Source organism: Zootoca vivipara, chromosome 3 (assembly GCF_965207765.1).
Source record: "Zootoca vivipara chromosome 3, rZooViv2.hap1.1, whole genome shotgun sequence".
Classification (NCBI taxonomy): domain Eukaryota; kingdom Metazoa; phylum Chordata; class Lepidosauria; order Squamata; family Lacertidae; genus Zootoca; species Zootoca vivipara.
Genome location: NC_142586.1, coordinates 56,542,772 through 56,565,219, shown reverse-complemented (window position 1 = coordinate 56,565,219; position 22,448 = coordinate 56,542,772). Strand labels below are relative to the sequence as shown.

The window sequence follows — 22,448 nt, the reverse complement described above, 5'->3', positions numbered from 1 at the left end:
AGGTTTGTGTTATTCTGCATAAAAGACCACTCTCATATCTCTGGGATTACACAAGTGTCTGGGTTGTCAACCCGGCCATTTGGATGAGTGAAACAATACTGTTCTAATCTCCTTTTATATTTCCAGTTCTTGTCTGCTGAATCATAAATACCATTCTAAACCTTCTTCCCATTTTACCTGGATTAAGATTACTCATGCCTTAAAACAGCAAACTTTTGTCCCTAATTTTTCTGCAAGTTCAGCTTTTACTTGAATAAGCATATTTGATAGAGTAACAAATGACATCATACATTTCCAATGAATTGCATATGTGCAAGTTTAAAATTATCCATTGAGTTGCATTGTGGTAAAAATCTTTTTTAATACTGTATATGTGATGCCATAAGATTTAAAAGAAACCAACCCAGTTGAATATCATTATTTCTTAAAAGTATTTTGTTTAGTACCTCTGAAATTGTTGACAATTTCACACAAATTATGCAACCCTTCGGGATACTTCATGCAAAGCAGCAATTATCACCATAACACTAACAAATTGTTCCATGTAATCTGTCAACTTGGAGAAATGCATAGTTACAAAAGAAGGTCTGTATACTTTGCAATGATCCAGAAATAATGATTTCATTAATCAAATGCTCCAGAGTGCATGGAGTGTATTGAATAACTTAAGCCTTTGGTCCTAAGGGCATACTTGCATGGTGTGCTGTGTTAGGGTAAAATTGAAAACGCAGGAATAACCAACACTTCCTTAGACACATATGCAGAATGTGCCCTCTTCTTTGTGTGATTCCTTCCTGTGTGGAGTGAACTCTCCAAGAGCACAGCCTTATACTTTGCCACCAATCAGCCATGCCTATTGCCAGCAAATCAATGTGCAAAAGTGCAATGTAAGTTATAGGGATCTTATACAGTATACTAAACCAGAGCTGGCCCTGTCCTGCCCCAAGACAAACATATGACTGCAGAAGTGTGGCACGTGGAATCCGTGTGTGTGTGTGTGTGTGTGTGTGTGTGTGTGTATCAGTGGTAGTAACTGCATGATGACGAACACTTCACATGGCTGAGACCAAACCCAGATTAGCTTGGATTTTCAAAAGGGCTAGTTTAGTGCCATGCTTTGAATCATGGTGTACTTATTTGGCAGCCACATATGGATGTCATGGTCAATCACCCCTCAGAACTTGGAAACAGTCATCCCACCACCACACCTATCCTTTGGGTTGCCTATTTATTTATCGTGTGGTTGCAGAACATGCATTGCCTGAAATCAGCCAGTGGCAGTGCTTAGTCAGTTTCTCCGTATGAAACCGTTGTGTTTGCAAATGCCTTTCAGCCTGCTTTGACCTTTAGCAGCTCAGGGTTTACTTTTAACAGAGGTAAATTTATTATTATCCCCAAACTTCACAAAGCAATATGCCGAAGGGCTAGCCTTATTAGCAGCTAAAGTGGATCTTCTTCAAAACTATTAGTATGTGCGGTGTGATTTCTACTGAAAAGAACAAGATAATTTTGAATGAATCATTGCCAGTCATTGTGAATAAGCATTGAAGTGTATATTAGGAAATTATGGCTCATTTTCATGCAGGAGCAGGCACTTAACTAATAGCTGACATATCTAAGTACAGAAAGTGCAAAAGGATTGTTTATATGCCAAGTTCAACAGGAGATAAACACGAAAGGTAAGGCAGTTTCACTCTTATTTAAGATAACTCTTCTAGATTATTTTCCTTGAATTGTTCTAGCACAATATTGAATCTATCATAGCTTTCCTCTGAAAAAGATTAGTGTACCTGACTAAATAAAAGCAAACATGGTTAGGTTGTTGTTCCTACTGCTTCAGTGCTTCCCCTTTCACCACTCTGAATTTGCAACAAAACAATACGACAGGCAGCACTTCTTACATCCAAAACTGGTGAGTTGTTGTTGTTGCTGTTTTGCTGTCAAATTCTGAAATAGAAATACACAAAGAGAATAGTTCATGGGAAGATGCCTTAATAGCAAATCAGACCATTGGTCCATCTTGCTTAGTACTATCTACACTGGCTGGGAGCAGCTGTTCAGGATTTCAGGCAGGCATCTCTGCTACCCCTGGAGATACCAGTGATGGAACCTAGGACCTCCTCTACTGTACATGCAAAGCAGATGTCAATTCCAGCAAAAGCTAGAGGACCACAAGTTCCCCATCTCTGTTCAGGAGGCTTATTAGTGAGTTGAAATCAAGAAACGGAGGACCAAGCTGTTGGAATGGTTAAGTAGGGTTCATCTCATGGCAACAGGGCAATTCCCTGCATGCTCACTCAAAAGTAAGTCCCACCATGTTCAGTGAGGCTTATTCCTAAGTAAAGGTGAATAGCACTGCAGCCATGGAGACACAGGCAAGTAGTGACAAAAGCCTGCAAATGTAGGTGCACGGTCCAGAAGAGGCAACAAGTTCATTAGGAAGTTGAGGTATAAAGTTACAGCTGTGCATTGCCAAAAACTGTACATATTTATTCACTGGCAGAGAACCACCTGCTCTTTGATGTGTATGCCAAAGCACATATGATTTAAGGGCATATGACTCAGGGTTGCCTCTTTCTGTTAAAAAGACAATGATTATGCATCCTGCTAGTAATGATGTGGTTTTCCAAGGAATCACACTACTAAATGGTCCATGCTATATAACACTGGACTTGTACATTGTGATTAATTGCTCGTGTTCATATCAAACAGCATTCACTTAGAGGTTTTATTTGAAAACACAGACAGACAGTGCTCTCCCTGCCCCACAATTGAACTAGATCTGTTAGCTCTTAGTTATCCTGCCCGTTTTCTCTTAGACTAACTTTGGTATGAAATTAGAACAGCAAAGTGATTTTAATCGTGGCTCACATACTTGTATAGATGCAAACAGCACCATTCCTTCATATGAGTAGAAGTGATTGTCATCAAAGGTTCCAAACACACAACCAGACAGGGGTCAGTTGGGGGGGGGAGTTCTTAATACAAAAATCAGCAAACTTGGATAAATATCAGCAATTCCAGTCCTGGAAGTCCTGGGAGAATCTATAGAATTTGAGACTTGATAGGCAGGGGTCAAGCCATCAGTACGAAAGCCCTCAGTGCATGGCTGGAGGAGATACCAATTACTGTACATGGTTTCTGCTGATTCAGGCATGCTTATGCACTCTGTGTATCCCCAGCCTCTCAATCTTCTATGTGGCATGGTCATATGGGGGCCCATACTGGATGAGGGGTAAAGCACAAGGCACAAGGTCCCTTTGACAAGATGACTCTTTACAAGCACAAGAACAAACCGTGTTCATTAATACTTTGGTGCATACTTTCTTTGCTTCCATACTAAAAGCTTGTAACTGGAACAACTTTGTGTGGTAACATTTGTTGTTTAAAGACAATAATAAAAATTGCAGTGGGGGGAAGACATCAGTGAATGCTGTGGGCTTCTTCCAGTCCAGTGTTCTATGCTCCCATAAGCATCATATGTTGAAATATTGTATATCAGCCCGCCTTGGGTCTGAGAGCTTGTTTCTTCTCATTGTTCCACCATAGGTTGTAGCCTGCTGTGCACTTAAACAAAATAGGGCCTTTTCCTGTAATTGCATCTCATTTGTGGAATTCCCTCTCATTGGACATGCACGTGGCACTGCTACTATTTGGAGGCACTACCAGATTACTTGCTTTTGAGCATTCATCCTGATATGTTTGCAGGGAGATTAGAGGATGTTTACTATTTAATAAGCATTCGTGTTTGTTGTTGCAAGATTAGATGGCATGGCATCATAGCAAGTGTATTTTCTCATCACTTTGCTTAACACAAAAAGTATGACCTTTTGGAGAAGCTGGTTTCTTGCACAAGACCTCCTAATCAACTGTAATTGTGCAACCTGAGTTTGCTAGCATGTGATTGAATCCCATCCAAAAATAACAAGTCTGGAAGCACCCTGGCTTTTAGTAACCCAGTCCTTTGGGGGAACTTGATATAGCAATGTCAGCTACAACAGATGTCATCTGCTGTCTGCTGTTATTTATTGTTGTTTGAGATTTTAATTGGTTATGGGATATTGTATTTTATAATTAACATTTAAAGGTAAAGGTAAAGAGACCCCTGACCATTACGTCCAGTCGTGACCGACTCTGGGGTTGCAGCGCTCATCTTGCATTATTGGCCAGGGGAGCCAGCATACAGCTTCCAGGTCATGTGGCCAGCATGACAAAGCCGCTTCTGGCGAACCAGAGCAGCACACGGAAACGTTGTTTACCTTCCCGCTGTAGCGGTACCTATTTATCTACTTGCACTTTGACGTGTTTTCGAACTGCTAGGTTGGCAGGAGATGGGACCGAGCAACGGGAGCTCACCCTGTCGCAGGGATTCGAACCGCCGACCTTCTGATTGGCAAGCCCTAGGCTCTGTGGTTTAACCCACAGCGTCACCCGCTGCAAACCACTCTGGGATCTTAAATGAAGAGTGGCTTGTTGTATTTCAGGTATTTATATACCACATAATATTCAAAAATTATAAGCAGTGAAATGAATCAAGTCAATCAAATAATGTATTGTAATTAAATAAATAATCAAAATATAACGGCTCCCGATCCTCCATTCTAGTCATACTCTGTTCACAGATTCAGTTCATTGATGACTAATCACTATGTAATGTCTCCATGTGGGAATATACAAATCTTCGTTTCAAGATATCTATTTGTAAGCTTAAAATGTTACATCAGAAGCAGTCCTGAAACAACCTTTGGTATCCCAAATACCCAGCAGTAGCTTCCAAAACACAGAACATTTCATATTAATGCACCAAACACACCACATTCCCCTGCCCTACAGACACATTCATCATACTCCATTCATTCTCTCTCTGTTCCTCAGCTTCCTGTGTCTACACTGTGTATTCTTGTTGGAAAGGCCATTATGCAGCAGTGCTTAACAACAGGAGGGGAGTTTGGAACTTCTACTTGATATTTTCAACAAGATTATTTAAGATGCAATCTTAACCCCCCCCCCCACTGCCCTGGAGTAAGCCTTTGTGAATTCAATAGGTCTTGCTTCTGAGCAGACATGCTTAGGAATCCACTGTTACTGCTTCAAAGATACAGCACTGGTCCATGCAGCATCCTCCTAGAAAAGGCACATATAGTCATGTTGGTTCATAGAAAAATCCAGAGTAGAGCAATACAGTTCTTAGGAACAACCAAATGTCACAGAATAGTAAGGAAGCTTTTCACTTCTTCATAACTCTTCACCAGGCTGGACATTAAACAAAGGGTTAAAGAGAAAGAGAAAAATGGCATGATGTTAAAACAAAAATCTGTATTTTTAATAGTCTAAAAGACAGAGGAGATTGAAAGGAGAGTAAACTGCAGCGGACAATAAGTTGCTTTGAGTTTAATTCTTTGGAGAAAAGGGACTGATAAAATAGGAATAAGAGTAATATTGTGGACTTTATGAGATTGAAAGAACCAGTCATGGCAGATCTTCCACTACCTTGAAAATATAAAATCTAGTTATTACTCAGATCCTTCTCCTGTACCTATTTTTTATTCATGTTACCTGTTCCTATCGTTCTTTCTTCTCTACTATACTGTAAAACAGCAGCATCTTCAAGATACTATATGACTAGCTTTACAGAGGTCATAGTCCATACCTCATAAAGGTTTTATGGCCTACTGTGTACAACCCAATTAATCAGTTTAGAACCTGACAGCAGGTGAGCCTCCGTATTTTAGTCATATTAATTGCTCATTATGTCACATAATACAAATAGATTGGGAACATTTGATCTGGAAGAAAAGATAAAGGGTGATCCTTTTTAAATTGATCCTTCTATTTAAAAAAATTGTAAAGGCTTGAGGAACAATTCTCCTCACACCTGCTGCACACATGATACAATAAAACAAGCGGAGAGTAAACCACAATTCTAAAAGCTTATTTGCCAGGTTCAGAAATTATTTTGGCCCTTGTGGGTAACTATGGGTGTTTCGAAATAGGCACCAGTTTTGTTGAAACATGGCACAAGCCAGTGCTATTTTTCTAGAAAGAGAGATGCCGGAACTCACCATGAACGCTTCTCTTGTTCTCTTATATTAATACTAATAAAACAACTTGATTATTTATATCCCGCCCATCTGGCTGAGTCTGGGTGGCTCCCAGCAAAATAGTAAAAACACAACAAAACATTAAAAAACTTCCCTACACGGGGGTGCTTTCAGATGTCTTCTAAAAGTCAGATAGTTGTTTATTTCCTTGGCATCTGAAGAAAGGGAGAACGCCACTACCACAGGGAGGACGCCACTACCAAGAAGGCCCTCTGCCTGGTTCCTTGGTTCCCTGTAACTTCACTTCTCACAATGGCAATAGCACCCAGGGCCGGCCCTAAGGCAAGGCTGGGTGGCGCAGGGCGCCAGGGCACCGGACCGCCAGTAGCGCGCCGTGCTGCAGCGCCCGCCAGACAGCCGCGCGCTCGGAAATGGGGGGGCACTGGAGGGATAATTCACACCACGGCGCCAGCTACACTTAAGACGGCCCTGATAGCGCCCACCTGAGAGATGTTGGAACTGAGTTCCAGTGAGTTCCAGCTGAGAAAAAGGCCTGATGCAAGCTATTTGAGTTGCAACAAACATTTCTCCAGACAATTCTCAGCTAGATACCTAGCAGGATTCCATTCCCAACAACCTTCTTAAGACCCAGATAGATAAATTCCAAAAGATTAGACATATCTAATCACACACAGAGAGAGCAAACCCATGCAGTTCTGCCTGCACTCCATCACTTAAGCCTACTAAACAATGAGACACAACCAAGGCTAGGACTTTTCAAACAAACATCAAAGATATCTCTGTTACAAGTCAAAGGGACTGTGATCCACTAAAGAGATTTAAGATCCCACACTCAAATCCCTGGGATGGTGAAGGCTATGATAGTATCTCCAAGCTTTAATTTCCCATTGAGCTGGGTCCAGAAGCGTGACTCACTCTTAAGAGCAGAACACTGCTCCATCAGATGTTCTCCTCTGGGACAGCCCCTGACCCAGCTAAGTATCTCAGAAAACGAGTAAGTGTGTAGACTTTCTTCCAGAATTCCATGTAAAGGGAAGTTCTCAAAAAGTTATTCTGTTTTATCAGATTTTCCATCAAATATGATGAAGAAAAATGCTCAGTTCACTACCAGCATCACACCATGTAATTGGCAGATTAAGAAAGATGGGTCAGCAATGGATATAAGGCATAATCATGCAGGGCAGGGTAGCAGCACAGGTGTATCTTAATATGACACTAACTGTCTTTGTTTGTTTGTTTATATTATTTTCCCACTTCATCCCAAGAACAGGTTATAATATACTCTTAACTCAGTTCACCTTCAAACCATTCCTTTGAAATAAATTATGCTGCAGTTTAAAGGTAAAGGTAAAGGGGCCCCTGACCATCAGGTCCAGTCGTGTCCGACTCTGGGGTTGCGGCGCTCATCTCGCTCTATAGGCCGAGGGAGCCGGCGTTTGTCCGCAGACAGCTTCCGGGTCATGTGGCCAGCATGACAAAGCTGCTTCTGGCGAACCAGAGCAGCGCACGGAAACGCCGTTTACCTTCCCGCCGGAGCGGTCCCTATTTATCTACTTGCACTTTGATGTGCTTTCAAACTGCTAGGTTGGCAGGAGCTGGGACCGAGCAACGGGAGCTCACCCCGTTGCAGGGATTCGAACCGCCGACCTTCTGATCAGCAAGCCCTAGACTCTGTTGTTTAACCCACCGCGCCACCTGGGTCCCCTATGCTGCAGTTTACCATATAATAAATAAATAAATATGCTGCAGAAGGCCACTCCTGTGTGATGTGCAGCAATAAATCTGGAATAATTCTCACTCCTTCACTGTGATAGTCAGTAATGCAGATCGCCATCCTCATTATCCCAGATGAGCTTTCATTAGAAAGGTGGGGCAATCCAACTTGCAACTACTACTCTGAAGTCAAGTGCCAAGGAAAGTTTCAAGAGTGCAAATACCATACAGTGCTAGACTCTTGAATATTAATTCAAAGACATGAATCATTGGCAATGTCAGCTATCAAGACCAGTGTATGGCAAACCACCATTTCAACACACACCAAAGTTTTTCAATGCCCCAATATGAGTGTGTTTAAATCAGCTGGCTCCCTATTAGTGGATACTTTCAAAAAGGAAGGTGCTGTGGTTAAAGCATATCTGGCATGCTCCTAACATCCTCTGCTGTCTGATGCAACACATGCAGGTGTGGAATGTGAGTAACCAATGGCGAGGAAATTTAATTCTGCACATGCTCAGGGGCACCTGTTGTTCACTTGTTGTTTCACATGTTACGGCACTGAATCATTGCAGTGAAAATTGTAGGTGGCCAATTTCAAACCTTCTCTCTCTCTCTCTCTCACACACACACACACAGTATTTTCCCCTGTATTGGGAGGAGATGACTTGCCAAAGGTCAGGCAGCATGTTTGCTGTTCCTAAATTAAAGGCATCCCACTCGGTGAAGCTGTGCTGCCGCCGAGGTGCTTTAGCAAAGCCTGCGTCACTTTAGGATGCGAGCCACATCGTTTGGGTCCCCTTAGCCAGATTCACAGAGTGGCCCAAGCAAATATTTGCTTCTCCCTCTGCAAAAAGACGAAGGTCGCCATCACTTTGGAAAGCTTGGCTTCGCCCAGCGAGCTCGTGACTGCGTAGAAGAGAAGCGTCCCCTTGCAGCCGCCTCGCCACAGCCCTGCGAGGTAGGCTGCTTTGCGCCCGCTCCACCCACGACTCCACCCCGGGGTGTCTCTCGAGGCGCCTGGCTCCGGAGCGGGAGGGGGGGGGCGAGTCTCCTTACCAGGGAGAGGACTTTGTAGGGGTTGGGCTCCTTGACTTTCGCCCTGGGCGCCGCCGCTTTCTCCGGCTCGTCCGCCACCTCCATAGCAGTCAGCATGGGCACCGCGGCGGAGTTGTTCTTCTCCGGCCCGTCGCTGCCGAAGCTCTTCTCCCCCGGCGGAGGAGCCACCTTGGCTTGGCTGTTCCTCAGGCCGGCGCTCTCCATTCTCTCGCACGGCGCCTCCTGCGCCCTCGGCTAATAAAAGGGCCGTGGCTCCGCCCCCTGCCTGGCTTTGGCGGGCTTCCCTCAGGCCGTGCGAGGTGGGCGAGGGAAGAACTCGGCGCTCCGGGCTCCTCGGGTTCCTGCCGCGCCTCCCCCCGCCCCCACCCTCTGGCCGCGCGCGCTCTCTGGGGAGCCGAGTGGCTTTTTCTTCCCCCATTCGTGTTCGCAGGAACCTTCCTCTGACGCGCACCCTTCCCGGGAGATGAAGAGGAGCCTATGCTGCTGGTCCCCCTGAAGGAGCTTTATAGAGGATGGTCATCATCACCACCACAAAGGCTTTATTATATACCTATTCAGGATGGAAGCTGAGAAGGTGGCAACGTGTGGCTCCAGAAGCAGGCGGCTCAGGAAGGTGATCGGGGTTGTTTACACGGGAGAGTGAAGGGACAGCGTTTTCCTCTGCGGAGAGGAAGGGAAAGTGGGTGGCTGGGCGAGGGGGGGGGGGACTTCTAGCCTTCCTATTTACTCAGGCTCTTCCAGAAATCACACCTCTCCAGGCGAAAATGGAACAGAAAACGGATAAAAGATGGAAAGGTGCCATCCAAAGATGGAACTGACTTTTTTGTCCCCCATGGACCACTTGGGGATTGGCTGATGAACACTTAATGATTTTTCTGCCTGTTGTAGCAAGTGCCATGTGCTGTGCTAGGTGTTATATGATCTTTTTTCCCTCCCCACTGTTGTATTTTATTGTATTACAGTTTGCATTTCATATAATTCAAATGGTAGTGCGATAACATACAATACAATAAATAATAGAAAAGACAATAAAAGAAACAATAAAGATTCAAATGAAATCAAGATGAATCTTTAATGCAAGACATGCCATGGGCCCCCGGAATGAGGTTTGCAGACTGCTGGTGGTCAATGGATCACATTTTGGGAACCATGGTTCAAGAACCGTGGGAAATAGTTGTTTATTACATACCATCTCTAAAAATAAAACTCGAAGGCTATTTGATGTTCATCTTTGTCTCCCACATCCAATAAGAAACAGTCTTGCAAATGCAAACTTACCTTCCTTAAAAATTCTGCTACAGTTTGATGCATGGCTACTTGGAAGTGACCCCCACTGAACTAAGACATTACTGCAGAGGAAACATGCTGTGTGTGTACATAGGAACGGGCTGCTCCTTTTGTAAATGCACATGGAACACACACCTGTAATATACAGAGAGAGAGAGAGAGAGAGAGAGAGAGAGAGAGAGAGAGAGAGAGAGAGAGAGTTTTGTTTCCTTTTTTCTTTCTTTGCATACACTCAATAAAACTGCCAATATAATGACATAATTATACAAGTCTATGGTGAGACCACTGTGCACAGTTCTGTTTGCCTCACCTCAGAAAGGACATTGCAGAGTTGGAAAAAGTTCAGAAGAGGGCAACCAAAATGCTCAAGGGGGTAGAGCAGCTACCCTATGGGGAAAGGTTTGCAACATTTGACACTTTGTAATTGAGTTAAAAGGCAAGTAGGGGAGGGGGCATGATAGAGGTCCCCTAGTGGAGCTGACTGTTGGAAGATTCAGGAGCAGCAAAAAGAAAGCACTTCTTCATATACAGACTATGGAATTAGCACCTACAAGGTGGGAGCTTGCTTTAAAAGATTAGACAAATTCAGGGAGGATAAGGTTATCAATGACTACTAGCCATGGTGACTATGTTCTGGCTCCACTATCGAGAGGCAGAATGCCTCTGCATACTAGTTGCTTGAAATCACAAGTGGATAGATCACTGTTGCACTTAGGTGTTGCACTCTGGGGCTTCCTATAGGCCACTATGAGAACAGGATGCCAGACTTGACTTATGAAACCAAAAGCATTCCTCCTAGGAATTTTAGACCAAGATGTAAAAAAAAGAAAATTGGAAATTATTTATGTATGCAACAACAGCGGCAAGAATTATATTAGCACAAACTTGGGAGACAGAACAAAATAAAAAAAAATTCCTTCCAGTAGCACCTTAGAGACCAACAAAGTTTGTCATTGGTATGAGCTTTCATGTGCATGCATACTTCTTCAGATAGCAGAGAGAAGAATTACCAACGAAAGAACAATGGCAAGGGGAACTTATGGAATATGCAGAACTGGCAAAACTAACAGAAAAACTACATGAAAAGGACAACAAAGACTTTAAAAGAGAATGGGAATCATTTACAACATATATAAAGAGGCAACATAAAGAAATGGACTCATTGGCAGGGTTTGAGTAAACAATCACAACTGTATACAACAAAAAATAAGACTATATTTATTGGGGAAATTTTGGGGAAACAATACGCAGGGTGAACAATATGGAAATAAAACAAAATGGGAGTATGAGGGAAGTCCAGGGGAGGAGGGTGGAAATATGAAAAATTGTTATATTGTTAGAAAAAGTATACATGGGGAAAATCAATAAAAAATACTTTTTTAAAAAAGGGATGCCAGACTTGATGGACATTCAGTCAAATCTAGCAGGGTTCTACTTTTTTTAACAGAGCAGGTTTCTTTGGCCCTTCTTTTTTGTTTATTTACATTGCCTTGAACATTTGCAAACAATGTGTAGGGAAATGCAGTGGGGAGATGGCTGTGAAGCTGCTTATAGCCATGGTGTGATTAATTAAAGGCTGAAGAAGGTGAATAAAGCTAGGGAAGAACATAGAGTTTCAGCTGAGGTCTACCAACACACTGCCATCCCTTAGTCACTAGACCTTTTATCTGATGCCGGTTATTTATGCTTGCTTGCTTGCTTGCTTGGAGCATTTGTTCCCACCCACCCCCATCCCAAATCCTACAGAAGGCCATGGAAAAGTCTTTACATACTTCTCAGGACTGAACAAAATAGTCCAAGTCACCACATAGCAATAGCAAAGCACTGTGCAGATGAGCAACAACATTTGGGCAAAGACTTCACATATACCACTTAAAACAATTTTGAGTCTCCCTACCGCTGTTGTGCATGTACCTATGAAAGTTTAAAACTGCTGTTTCAAAATACTTTTTATCAGGTTTGTAAACTTATTGACAGCCATAGACATGTAGGGAAGTGGATTTGCAACTGTATTCCAACCTTCCTGGTTTGTTCTGTCACCTTTGCACTGATGCTCGTTGCCTTCTGAAATGCATTTTTAGTCCTCCATTTATAATTTTACCTCATCTGGATAATGGAACCAACATCTATTTTCCTTAAATCTTAAAGGGGAAACATAAGCCATATTTACATATCTCTCAAAAAAGGAAACAAAACCCCCCACAGCCATTTGTAATTTTCAACATTTTCTAGGTACTGGACATTTCACAAGTCCTTTTAAACTTTTGAACTGTATCTTCTTTCTTTTATGATGTTGTTCTACTTGACTGACTGTGCTAAAATTATATTAGCTATGTTCAGAAATGAACACTGCTGGGCAAGGATGAAAACCACAGTAGCTGGTACAAAGGCCAAGCAATACATATGCAAATTCCATTTATGAGATTTCTATGAACCTTTTCTAGGAAGTTAAAGAGCACTTTGTATGAGAGCAAACATTACCAGGAATTATCTGTTTGGTTTAACATTATAAAATTATATGTTTAACATTCTAAAAATGTATATTTTTATGTTTGACTGTCTAAAAAGATATAATTAACAAAAATGTTTTTAACTATCTAATGGCTTCTATTGTTCAACTGACTCTCCAGAATATTAACTCTGATCTTCTTATGTCAATGGGACTGGACTGCAATACCTGGAAGTAATCCCCATTAAACATTGGATTTTCTTCTGAAAATACATGCCTAAGATTGCACTGTAATTATGGTTGACATTCTTGTGTATCAGCCTAAATAGTTTTTGGATCATGCTTTCTAAACAGCACATCAAAAATTATGAACACCAATGGGCTTTCAGTGAGATAACTGGTCAGTAATTTGTAGACCAACCCCATGTTGGTCTACCAGAGTGACATGGTTGGAGTGATTCTGTAGTGGCTTCCATGCTGCAAATGTGGTATACCTGATGGTGCTTTGGTAAAATTATACCACAAAGGGCTCTGTGTGTTTTTGTGTGTGCGTGCTTAAAACCAAATTCCCAATTGTTGGGTTTTTGTTTTGTTTTTTGTTCAATAAACTAACCATCTTAGTTTTGTCTGTATTATTTACTGTACTTATGGGTGATAGCCAATGTTAGTCATACCCAGAGCAGCCTCGTTGAAATCATTGGATTTAAGTGGCTTAAATCCATTGATTTCAATGAGCCTACTCTGAGTGTGACTTCGGTGGAGATCACCCAATGTGTTTACTTACTTGAATAATGTGTATACCATCCTTCAGCCTATTTGGATTTCACAGTGGTGTACAACAAATTGATCATAATGCAGTAATAAAACAGTTGAAATGCTTGAACCATGTTAAAACATCAGCAATTTAAAGTGTCTGAGTAAATAAGAAAGTTTTTGCCTGGTGCCAGAAAGATTGCATCATCAGCACCAGTCAGACCTCTTTAGGGGGGCAATAAGAAATGTATATAATTCACAAAAGGCAATAATAGTAGCCTATGTATGACAGTGATGAGCTCTCTGCTGAAACTCCATCTGGGTACTGGATTACATCAGCTCTCATTGTGTTTCTTTCTCTGTGTTTTCCTAAGGTAAACATTGCCATAACTATTTTTAATTCTAGCATAACTTCCTGAAAATGAGTCCTGTTATGAAAATGAGCCCAGCAACTTTTATTCAAGCCATCTAGAGTTGTGCACTACATTAGACTTCCCAATTAAGCCTCGGTGTCATGCAATATGTTGATAAATATTAAAAATATTTCTGTTAACTTGCTCAGATCCCTACACAAACCTTTTCATAGTAGTAAATGGACCCATTGATCTTCTCAGAGGCATCATATGAGATATCAGTAGGAGGAAGGAGACAACAGCTTCCCAGCAAGGGTAGCAGCCCTTTGCAGTACAATCTTAAAAAAAGGTAAAGGGACCCCTGACCATTAGGTCCAGTCGTGACCGACTCTGGGGTTGCGCGCTCATCTCGCATTATTGGCCGAGGGAGCCGGCGTATAGCTTCCAGGTCATGTGGCCAGCATGACAAAGCCGCTTCTGGCAAACCAGAGCAGCACATGGAAACACCGTTTACCTTCCCGCTGTAGCGGTTCCTATTTATCTACTTGCACTTTGTCGTGCTTTCGAACTGCTAGGTTGGCAGGAGCTGGGACCAAGCAACGGGAGTTCACCCCGTCACAGGGATTCGAACCGCCGACCTTCTGATCAGCAAGCCCTAGGCTCAGTGGTTTAACCACAGCGCCACCTGGGTCCCATGCAGTACAATCTTATGTACTCATAAATAAGCCCCATTAAGTTCAGTACCAGTTGCAAATGAATAAATTTCAGTGGGTTGCTCTTCAGGTTTTCCTCACATTTGTCACCAGACGGGAGAGGAACCAATTTAGTCCAAATGTCAGCAAGGTGATACTTTGGTGGCAACCCTCTCAAACCTCACTTGATATAAACAATGGTATCTATTTTCATCTGGAAGATGTTGGAAGGTATGATTAAATGGTTTGTGAATTGCAGTTTCAAGACTTCTGAGGCCATAGGGTGATCTTTACTACTGAGGTGGGGGAAAGCAAAGATCTTTAGAAGAGAGTTAAAGCCAGAAGTTCCACAAATTCAATGTCCAGTTTACTCTTCAGAAGTGAGAAAGTAACATCTGGAATCACTGGGATTTTGTGGGTTGCAGGATTTTTCTTTTTCTTGAAGAGTTGTGAAACGGTACGAGGGGACATATTGATGTTTCTGTGGTGGTGTTAGGACATCTTGTTCTGATCATCTTGTTCTGGTTTGGTTGGGGAGGATATGAGTGGCATGTTCAGTATTCATTAAGAGTCACCGTGCTGGTGAGTGTGTGTTCTACTGCTTCTGAGTTCTGCATAACCAATGCCAGTTGTAGAAGATCTGCTTCATTTCTGACACAGCTTGCTACCAGATGACCTGTTTATTGAACATCAGGATTTGTTTGGACAAAGTGTTCAGGAAGCTTATATGATTCCAAGCAATCATTCTGATTGTTCAGTAGGTAGATTACATGGCAGTGCAATAAACAATTGTTATCCCCCCACTTTCCAGGCTATTTGCCAGATACCCAAATATCTTTTACCCTCGTCAGATTTAATGTTCTCCCTTCTGCCTTACTACAGGGCAGATTTGAGGGTAAACCATATACAGCACGGGTCTGCCCTTGTGGCTCGATGGAAGTAGAAACTGCTTCACATGTACTATTATGTTGTCGTTTTTATGAGGATATACGTTTGACTTTTATTACACCTGTTTTGCAAAAGTCCATGAAAGAATCCGAACACCATAGTTTAAAACTACTGCTAGAGGACAAGAATCCCAAGACTACATTAAATGTAGCCAAATTCTGTGTGTCTGCAATCAATCGCAGGAAGCAAGTGGTATCCCATAATGATCAAACTCCTAAATGCTAACTACAGGGGGTACGCTAATAATTAATTTTAATTTTTATATTTAAATCCTTGTTATATTCACACTGTCCTTTGTATTTTTGATATGTTTTATGATCTGTGATACTGTGCGTGTCGATGCTGGTCTGCGACCGTATTAATAAATTCATTCATTCATCATTTTTCTTACTGGAAAAATTCTGGTTTTGTTTTTGTTTTTTTGGTGTTTTTTTTTGAAGTGGGTTTGTTGCAAGTGAATTCCACCCACAAATAGTGATATTCTGGAAGTGGCAGCAGTAGATTTATGGGGTGACGCTAACATTAGCTGAATATTTTCTGTGAACAGAATCAGTTTCAAGCACACTGTATGAACCTAGGAAAGTATTTTGATGAGTAAGTCAAACTAGCAATCCTAAATAATTTGAAGGTCATACCACAATTGAAATGCCATGCAATTCCCCCCCCAGATGTCTCTGCCTCAATTTGACTTTGGTACAACCATAAATAAATCATCTCTGTATAGCAGAGGGCTTCCAGACAGATGTTTATCATGGGATCAAAGCTGTTAATGCATGCATGTTTTTCACAACTTTCACATGATGTCATTGAAATCAAATGTGAGTCCCTATTTTTCCTTCTTTTAATCTGCATTTACCCTTTCTCTTTAAAATTCAATTTAAAAAACCGTCTCCAGTTTTCAGATACCAGAATGATTTGTTTGCAGTTATTTACAAATTTGCAACTTAATCCTCCCTCTGAAAGTACTCATAAACTAATGAAATAACTTTTGACACAGTGACTTTCATTGCTCCAATTGAGTCTCATTGCACAAATCATCTGTTAACACTTCTGAATTCTAAAGTTGTAACACAGACTTGGGGAACATTTCATTAATGGCTTCTTGTGATTCCAGGAGACTCATCTCACTCCGGGAAAAACTTTATGCATTGCCTACAGATAGATGCTGGTGTCCATGAGATGCTGGAAAGCAATGGGCATGCAAGCATTACATTTAAACTTTTGCTCAGTCCAGAAAAAAAGATGTGGGTCCAATCCTCTGCAATTTATTCAGAAGAAAGTGCCACAGAGTTCAATAGGGTTTACTTACAGCCAGCAGCCAATTGTATCATGAGCACAAAGAAAACCCATCTGCCAACTGAAGTTTAGGGGAGGATCACACTTCCATACCACCAGCTAACATTCCTCATGCAGTTGCGACAGTTCCTTATATCCCAGAAGAAGAGCAAATCCAAAGGTCAAATGTGAAAATGCATTCCTGGGATTAGCAGATCACAGCCAAGCAACAGGAACAGCCCCATAAGTTCAGGCTTTCCTTTACAATTTGGCTAGACAGATCATACATTGACATTTCAGAGGCCGTGATCTGCTCATTTAGAGCAGAGATGGATTTCATAAACAGTCCCTCTGGATTGCCTGTGATTAGTTCCATATAACAGAGATGACAAATCAATGCAAGCTTCCTTTTGAGGAATGACTAGCAGGCAAAGTTGCAGCTCTCTCAGCCATGCGATGTGGAGGTGCTGACAGGGAAGGTGTGGCAGCCCCAGGGCATGCTGGGGAAAGAGCAGTAGGAGGTCTGACTCAAGACTGGCAGATGCATCTCAGCTCTCCATATCTGACCTGTCACTTCTCTGAATGTGCCCTGTCCTAGCTTTTGCCACAATTACCTTACCTGTTGGACTGCAGCCTAGAGCAGAGGAGTGAAATGCCGATTAGGGGCTCCCCAATATTGTAAGGGTGAGATGTTTGAGACCAGCAGGTCGGATGGTACCCTTTGAAGCACTGCGTTCCCTGTCAATTGTTATCCTTACATGGGAATGTAGACTAGAGAATGATGGGGAACATTCACTGCCATTATGCATATTTAATCAAAGAGTATTATTACTAAATAAGGAGTCAATCAAATAATAAAGAAAAAGTTCAGTTTACATGTTAGGGAACCTCACCTAGGGCACAATTATTAGTGTCTCAAATCCACTGAACATCAGAATTCTGTAAATGATATTTAGATGCTGCCAACACTCACACCTGCATTTCTTGATTTTTAGACATTTCACAATCTGGGATTGTCAGTAGTCACTTGTAAATGCTGACAATCATCACATGTATGACATCCCTTGCAACACAAGTGCTACTGCACACACCACTTCTATCAAAAGCCAAAGTGCCTGTTGCTAATTTTCTCTACATGGTTTTACAGAAAATAACTGGGGTATTGGATACAACAAGTTCTGAGACTTCTCCAGCTTCACTTCATTTTAAAAAAGATATCAGAGAACAATGCCTGCCAACAGCCGTCACTGTAATACATAGTAAACAGAGGGGTTCCTGTTTATGCAAGCCACAGTGGGTCTCTGAAGATGAGGAAGTAAATTACATGAAAACATAGTGGGGGCCTGTTTAAAAACCCAGTTTTTCTTGGCACTTTGATAGGGTCACAAAATCAGACACTTGGAAGTAAGCTGGACACTGAGGTCCGGACACTGAGGTCCTCCTTCAAGGGACTTCTGGCAATTCCCTCACTGCAAGAAGTGAGGTTACAGAGGGCCTTTTTGATAGGAGATACCAGTGATTGAAACTGGGATATTCTACATGCAAAGCTCATAGAATTGGAAGGGACCCTGAGGATCATCTGGTCCAACCTCCTGCAATGCAGGAATACGCAATTATCCCTTGCGGGTATTGAACCTGCAACCTTGGCATTATCAGCAGCACACATGTCCTACCACTAAACTACCGGTATTTTCCTTTCCCGATACCTGATGGTGCCCACATTTTCTTCCATATTTTTTTTGGGGGGGAGGGGTTAATACAAGAGAGGTTTAACAATCAATCCCTCTTCACAGGGAATACTGGGGATTACAGCTGCTGGAGGGGAATAGCGGTCTACAGACAACTCTCACCACCTTTAGCAAACTACGCTCCCCATAATTCTTTGGGGTAAGCCATAACTGTTTAAAATAGTATCATAGTGTTTCCACTATATGGTGAGCACAGGTATGTCAAAGTTAAAGAGTTCCTTTTGTTTTTCAGGATTGTGCTCTGTTCCCTTTGTGTTCCCTTGCCAGCTCACAGGGTTGGGGAAAACCTCTCACGAGCCTAAGCCTCAAAGTTCTTGCTATGGAGATACAGGAAATGCAGGTTGATAGAGAAAAACAGGCCGTTCTAATCTTGGGGAAAGACAGGGAGCTGCCTGAGTAAACTGGGAGGGATTGACTAAGCGGCATAGGGGCTGCTGTGTCTGCTCCTTTCACCTCCCAGACTTTACTCTGTAGAGGTTTAAGAGGGGCGTAGTGGCAGTGATTTCTGGATCATTTGAGAGATGTGACTGGCCTGCCTTTGCCAGGCAGTTGTGCAACAAATGGTGTAAGCAGGCTCCTTTAGCCTCCCCCTTACAACGGAGACTGTCTAACTCTAAAGCCTTATACTGTACTGTTACAATATTGCACAAAGCTAGTTAGCGTTCTGAGAGAAGAGAGGCACGGCCAATTTGAGTATTTATTAGGCAGGGTCTGGATCAGGAAGGAAGCAACTTAAAGGCTGTCCTTTTTAAATGTCTTAGCAGAAAAAGGAGATGCAAGCAGTCTTCTAAAGTTAGCTGAACTCTCCAAGCAGCCAGGAGAAATTTTACAAAGGCAGGAGATCCTCAGGAGTTGCACTGGGTTGTGGAAGAATTTGGCTGGGCTAGAGGTTTAAGGAATTTGGCTGGAGGTAAAAACCAGCGAAAAACTAGTGTCAATCAAGCCACTTTAAGACCCCAATGTAGGTCTCTGTATCCCCTTATAATCCTAGCATCCACCTTAATAAACCAACAATCTTTGTTTTAAAGGTCATCCTGTCTCTTGTGTAGGTTTCCATCTCATGCCTAAGCCTTCTACACAAGCTACAAGGGTTTTCTGAGTAAATATTGGTGGCAGAAAATCAACAAAGCACAGATACCTAAGCTTGTGTTTATACAAGTGAGATTGAGGGGCTGGGTCTCCCTGACACAGACATCAACAGAAAACTTTTCCCATTAGTAAGTAGTCCTCAACAAGACACAGTACTGGAAAATCTCTGCCTGTTCACTGTATGCACTCATGTTTTTTTTTCATCTCCTGACAATAATTAAGCTTTCAAGGTTAACACAGTGCTCAAAGAAGCTACTTTTGAAGGGTTGAATTCCGACTCAAAAATCGACAGCTCTGCATATGAATCTGCACACAGAAGAATTCAGTTGCATAGCTGGACAACTAAGCAAAGTGGCATTTTAGCCCCTATATTGCAGCTAAACGGTTGGGACTGAGTCCTGATTAGGAAATACCCAAATCTGGTGGCGCTGGCAGGTGAAGTGAGCAGGTGTGCAGCCCCTTGTTATAGCACAATAACATGTAGCAATATTCTTGATAGCAGCTGAAACTCTTTCTTTCTGTCTTTTGCAAGTTTGTTCCTGTTCATAATTTCAGTGGCACATTCTATTATTATATACAAAATGCTTTAAAATCTTTGTGTTTTATTTTATTCATACGTTAAAAGTTCAAGTACAGTAGTTTCGTGTAGTCTGAAGTCATTGTGCCATCAAAACAGAGGGAGGGAGAAATTCCAGGAAAACTTGTGGAACATGGAGCTGCAGGAATGCTGGGAGAGATTTTTCCTGTCTTCATTTATTACCCTAATAGCCTGAAGATCTGTAATTGAGGCTGAAATCTTAAACACACTAATTCCCACTGAATACACAAGTGACTGAGAAGGGATTGAGGATAAATTTGATGCAGTATACATTGCATGTTTATTTATTTAAAGCCCAATCTGTCAAACAATATCCCAATACAGCTAATCTGCTCCAATTCACCCTTTATCTGAATTTTCCATTGTAGTTCTCCAACCAAACAATGTTTACAAAAATGCATTATATTAGGGGAAATTGCTTGCAAAATGTGTACATGAGTCGAAACTGTTTATAAAAAAATGTTTGAACTAAAATGTGATGAATTTTCATGAGGTTTTTTTAAAAAAAGAAAAATAGCAAATTGCTGCAAAATGTGGAGAACCCAATTTAAGATTGGAAAAAATGAGAAATGAAATTGTCATATCCTCGCATCCCTGCTTCCGAGTAAACATGCATTGGTTTGTGTTCTGGGTTCTTCCAACTGGCAAGGAAGGAACCTCTTTAACAAGACCTAATAAATTACACCCACTCATTAAAAAAGAGTTGTAAATATTGGCAAAAATGTCTTCAGTTGTAGGATTTCGGGCAGAGGTTGATTTCTCTCTGGGTAGAAATCCAGACCCGTCAGAAGCTCCACATCACGGACACGAGCTGTATGAGTGTTAATTCTTTCTTCAACCCACAGTGATTCCGCCTGCCCATCCTGACAAAGCAAACAAGCACAAGAACTTCAATTGTACACCAGCAGGCAAAACAACAATGTTGCAGTAGTGTAAGGAATTTCTGCATACAAATGCCTTACAACTTTATTATTTTTCCTAATCAAATTTCTGTCATTGTGGACTGGGGTAACTAGGCCATGGCCATCTGCTGAATGTTTCCTTTGCCCTTGGAACTTGTTCGCTATCTTTTAACAGTACAATGAGCTATGAACAAACACAGCAAGTCCTTTATGCCATATTTGGGAAGAGGGAGGGGAAGGCTGAAAGGCAAATGCTACAAGCAAAAACTACTGGTTTTTTTACTTCAGCTATTGGCACTACCTAGTTAGTGCTTAACAGTATGTCAGGTGCTGACCCTCGGAGCAGAAATCATATACTGTACACATTTTCAGATGCTTTGAACAGCCACTGAGTGGCATATCTCCACTCTGGATACTGTGCATTACTGTCATCTAGCTGTTATGCTTTTTCTCATTTTAAATGCCACCACAGCCACTCCAGCTAGAGAAGGAGAAGTTGCTTACCAAGCACGCCCAGTTATATGTGGCTTACGTTGTCCTGAGACTAAAAGATGCAAAGGAGGGGAAAGCCTTGTCCAATTCCATCAATGCCTCCTTGGTGCCTTTTCAAGTCGCTTCTACACATGCCCAGCGGGCATGCATAGAAACAACGTCCGGTGCCGCTCTGCCCGATTTCCGGTGCCCACACATGAGAAGAGCGGCCCCGGAAGTTGCTTCTATGCAACTTCCGGTGCCGCGCCGCTGCTGATCCCGCATTTTTCAGTGGGAGACTTGGCAGATATGCTCCCTGGGAAACCTGCTGTTTAGCGATAAATTAGAACAAATGGCAATCTGTTGAAAACCCAATTGCTGTTTGTACCAATTCAGCACTAAAGATCGGGTTTCCCCAGGGAAAAGAGGTGGGAAAATGGAGGTATAGATAAGTCCTTAGTCTCTTATCCACTATGTCACAAGTGGTCTGAATAACAGAGGGCATCTGTCACCTAATTTGTGCTTTATGTGCAATTCTTACAAAATATTTAATACTGAACACAATCACTGTCAGTACGTTGAGAGTCAATTGGAATGTTCTCTTAGGCTAGGCCTCATGTTAGATTTTTACTGGGCACTAAAGATTTCTCAGATGGCTGCATTTGTAGAAACCACATCTCCAATAACAAGAGCAGAGGCATCTGAAGTGAAGGATGTTATACTTACACCACAGCTCTCAGAGTTGTCGGGCCGATGAGGAAGGATGAAGGGCAGGACACTCAGTGAGCCTGAGCAACTCAGTGGGGTGTTGGCTTGGTCCTCACAGCTAGTCAGTACAACAAAGTAATGGGTTGGGATGGGAATCTGTGAATTGCCTACATGCCTGTGAAAGAAGATCAATTAAAGGCTGGTTACCAAAATCTATACAGTACTTTTTGTAAAATTATATTGGTACCATTTCATTCAATGAAATTACAACTACCTACCCTGTGGAAATATTTCAGATATGGAGAATACCTCCATACCTGGAAGCAGAAGGAAAATCAGCA

General features: G+C 42.1%; 2 protein-coding genes across 3 annotated transcripts in view; both read right to left on the bottom strand.

The window, feature by feature from the left end:
* Positions 1–10,926, bottom strand: part of ENPP1 (ectonucleotide pyrophosphatase/phosphodiesterase 1) — a 46,813-nt gene extending 35,887 nt beyond the window's left edge. Inside the window, exon 1 of the mRNA XM_035108976.3 lies at positions 8,835–10,926. Coding sequence (XP_034964867.1) covers positions 8,835–9,038 — 204 coding nt within the window. The 5' untranslated portion in view covers positions 9,039–10,926. The remainder of the gene's footprint in view (positions 1–8,834) is intronic.
* A 9,345-nt stretch (positions 10,927–20,271) lies between these two features.
* The window catches only part of ENPP3 (ectonucleotide pyrophosphatase/phosphodiesterase 3), a 49,808-nt gene continuing 47,631 nt past the window's right edge, over positions 20,272–22,448 (bottom strand). For both annotated transcript variants that reach the window (XM_035108977.3, XM_088666162.1), the window contains exons 22-23: positions 22,126–22,282; positions 20,272–20,889 (exon numbers count right to left, since the gene is read on the bottom strand). In XM_035108977.3, the coding sequence (XP_034964868.1) occupies positions 20,719–20,889; positions 22,126–22,282 (328 nt within the window). In that variant the 3' untranslated portion in view covers positions 20,272–20,718. The remainder of the gene's footprint in view (positions 20,890–22,125; positions 22,283–22,448) is intronic.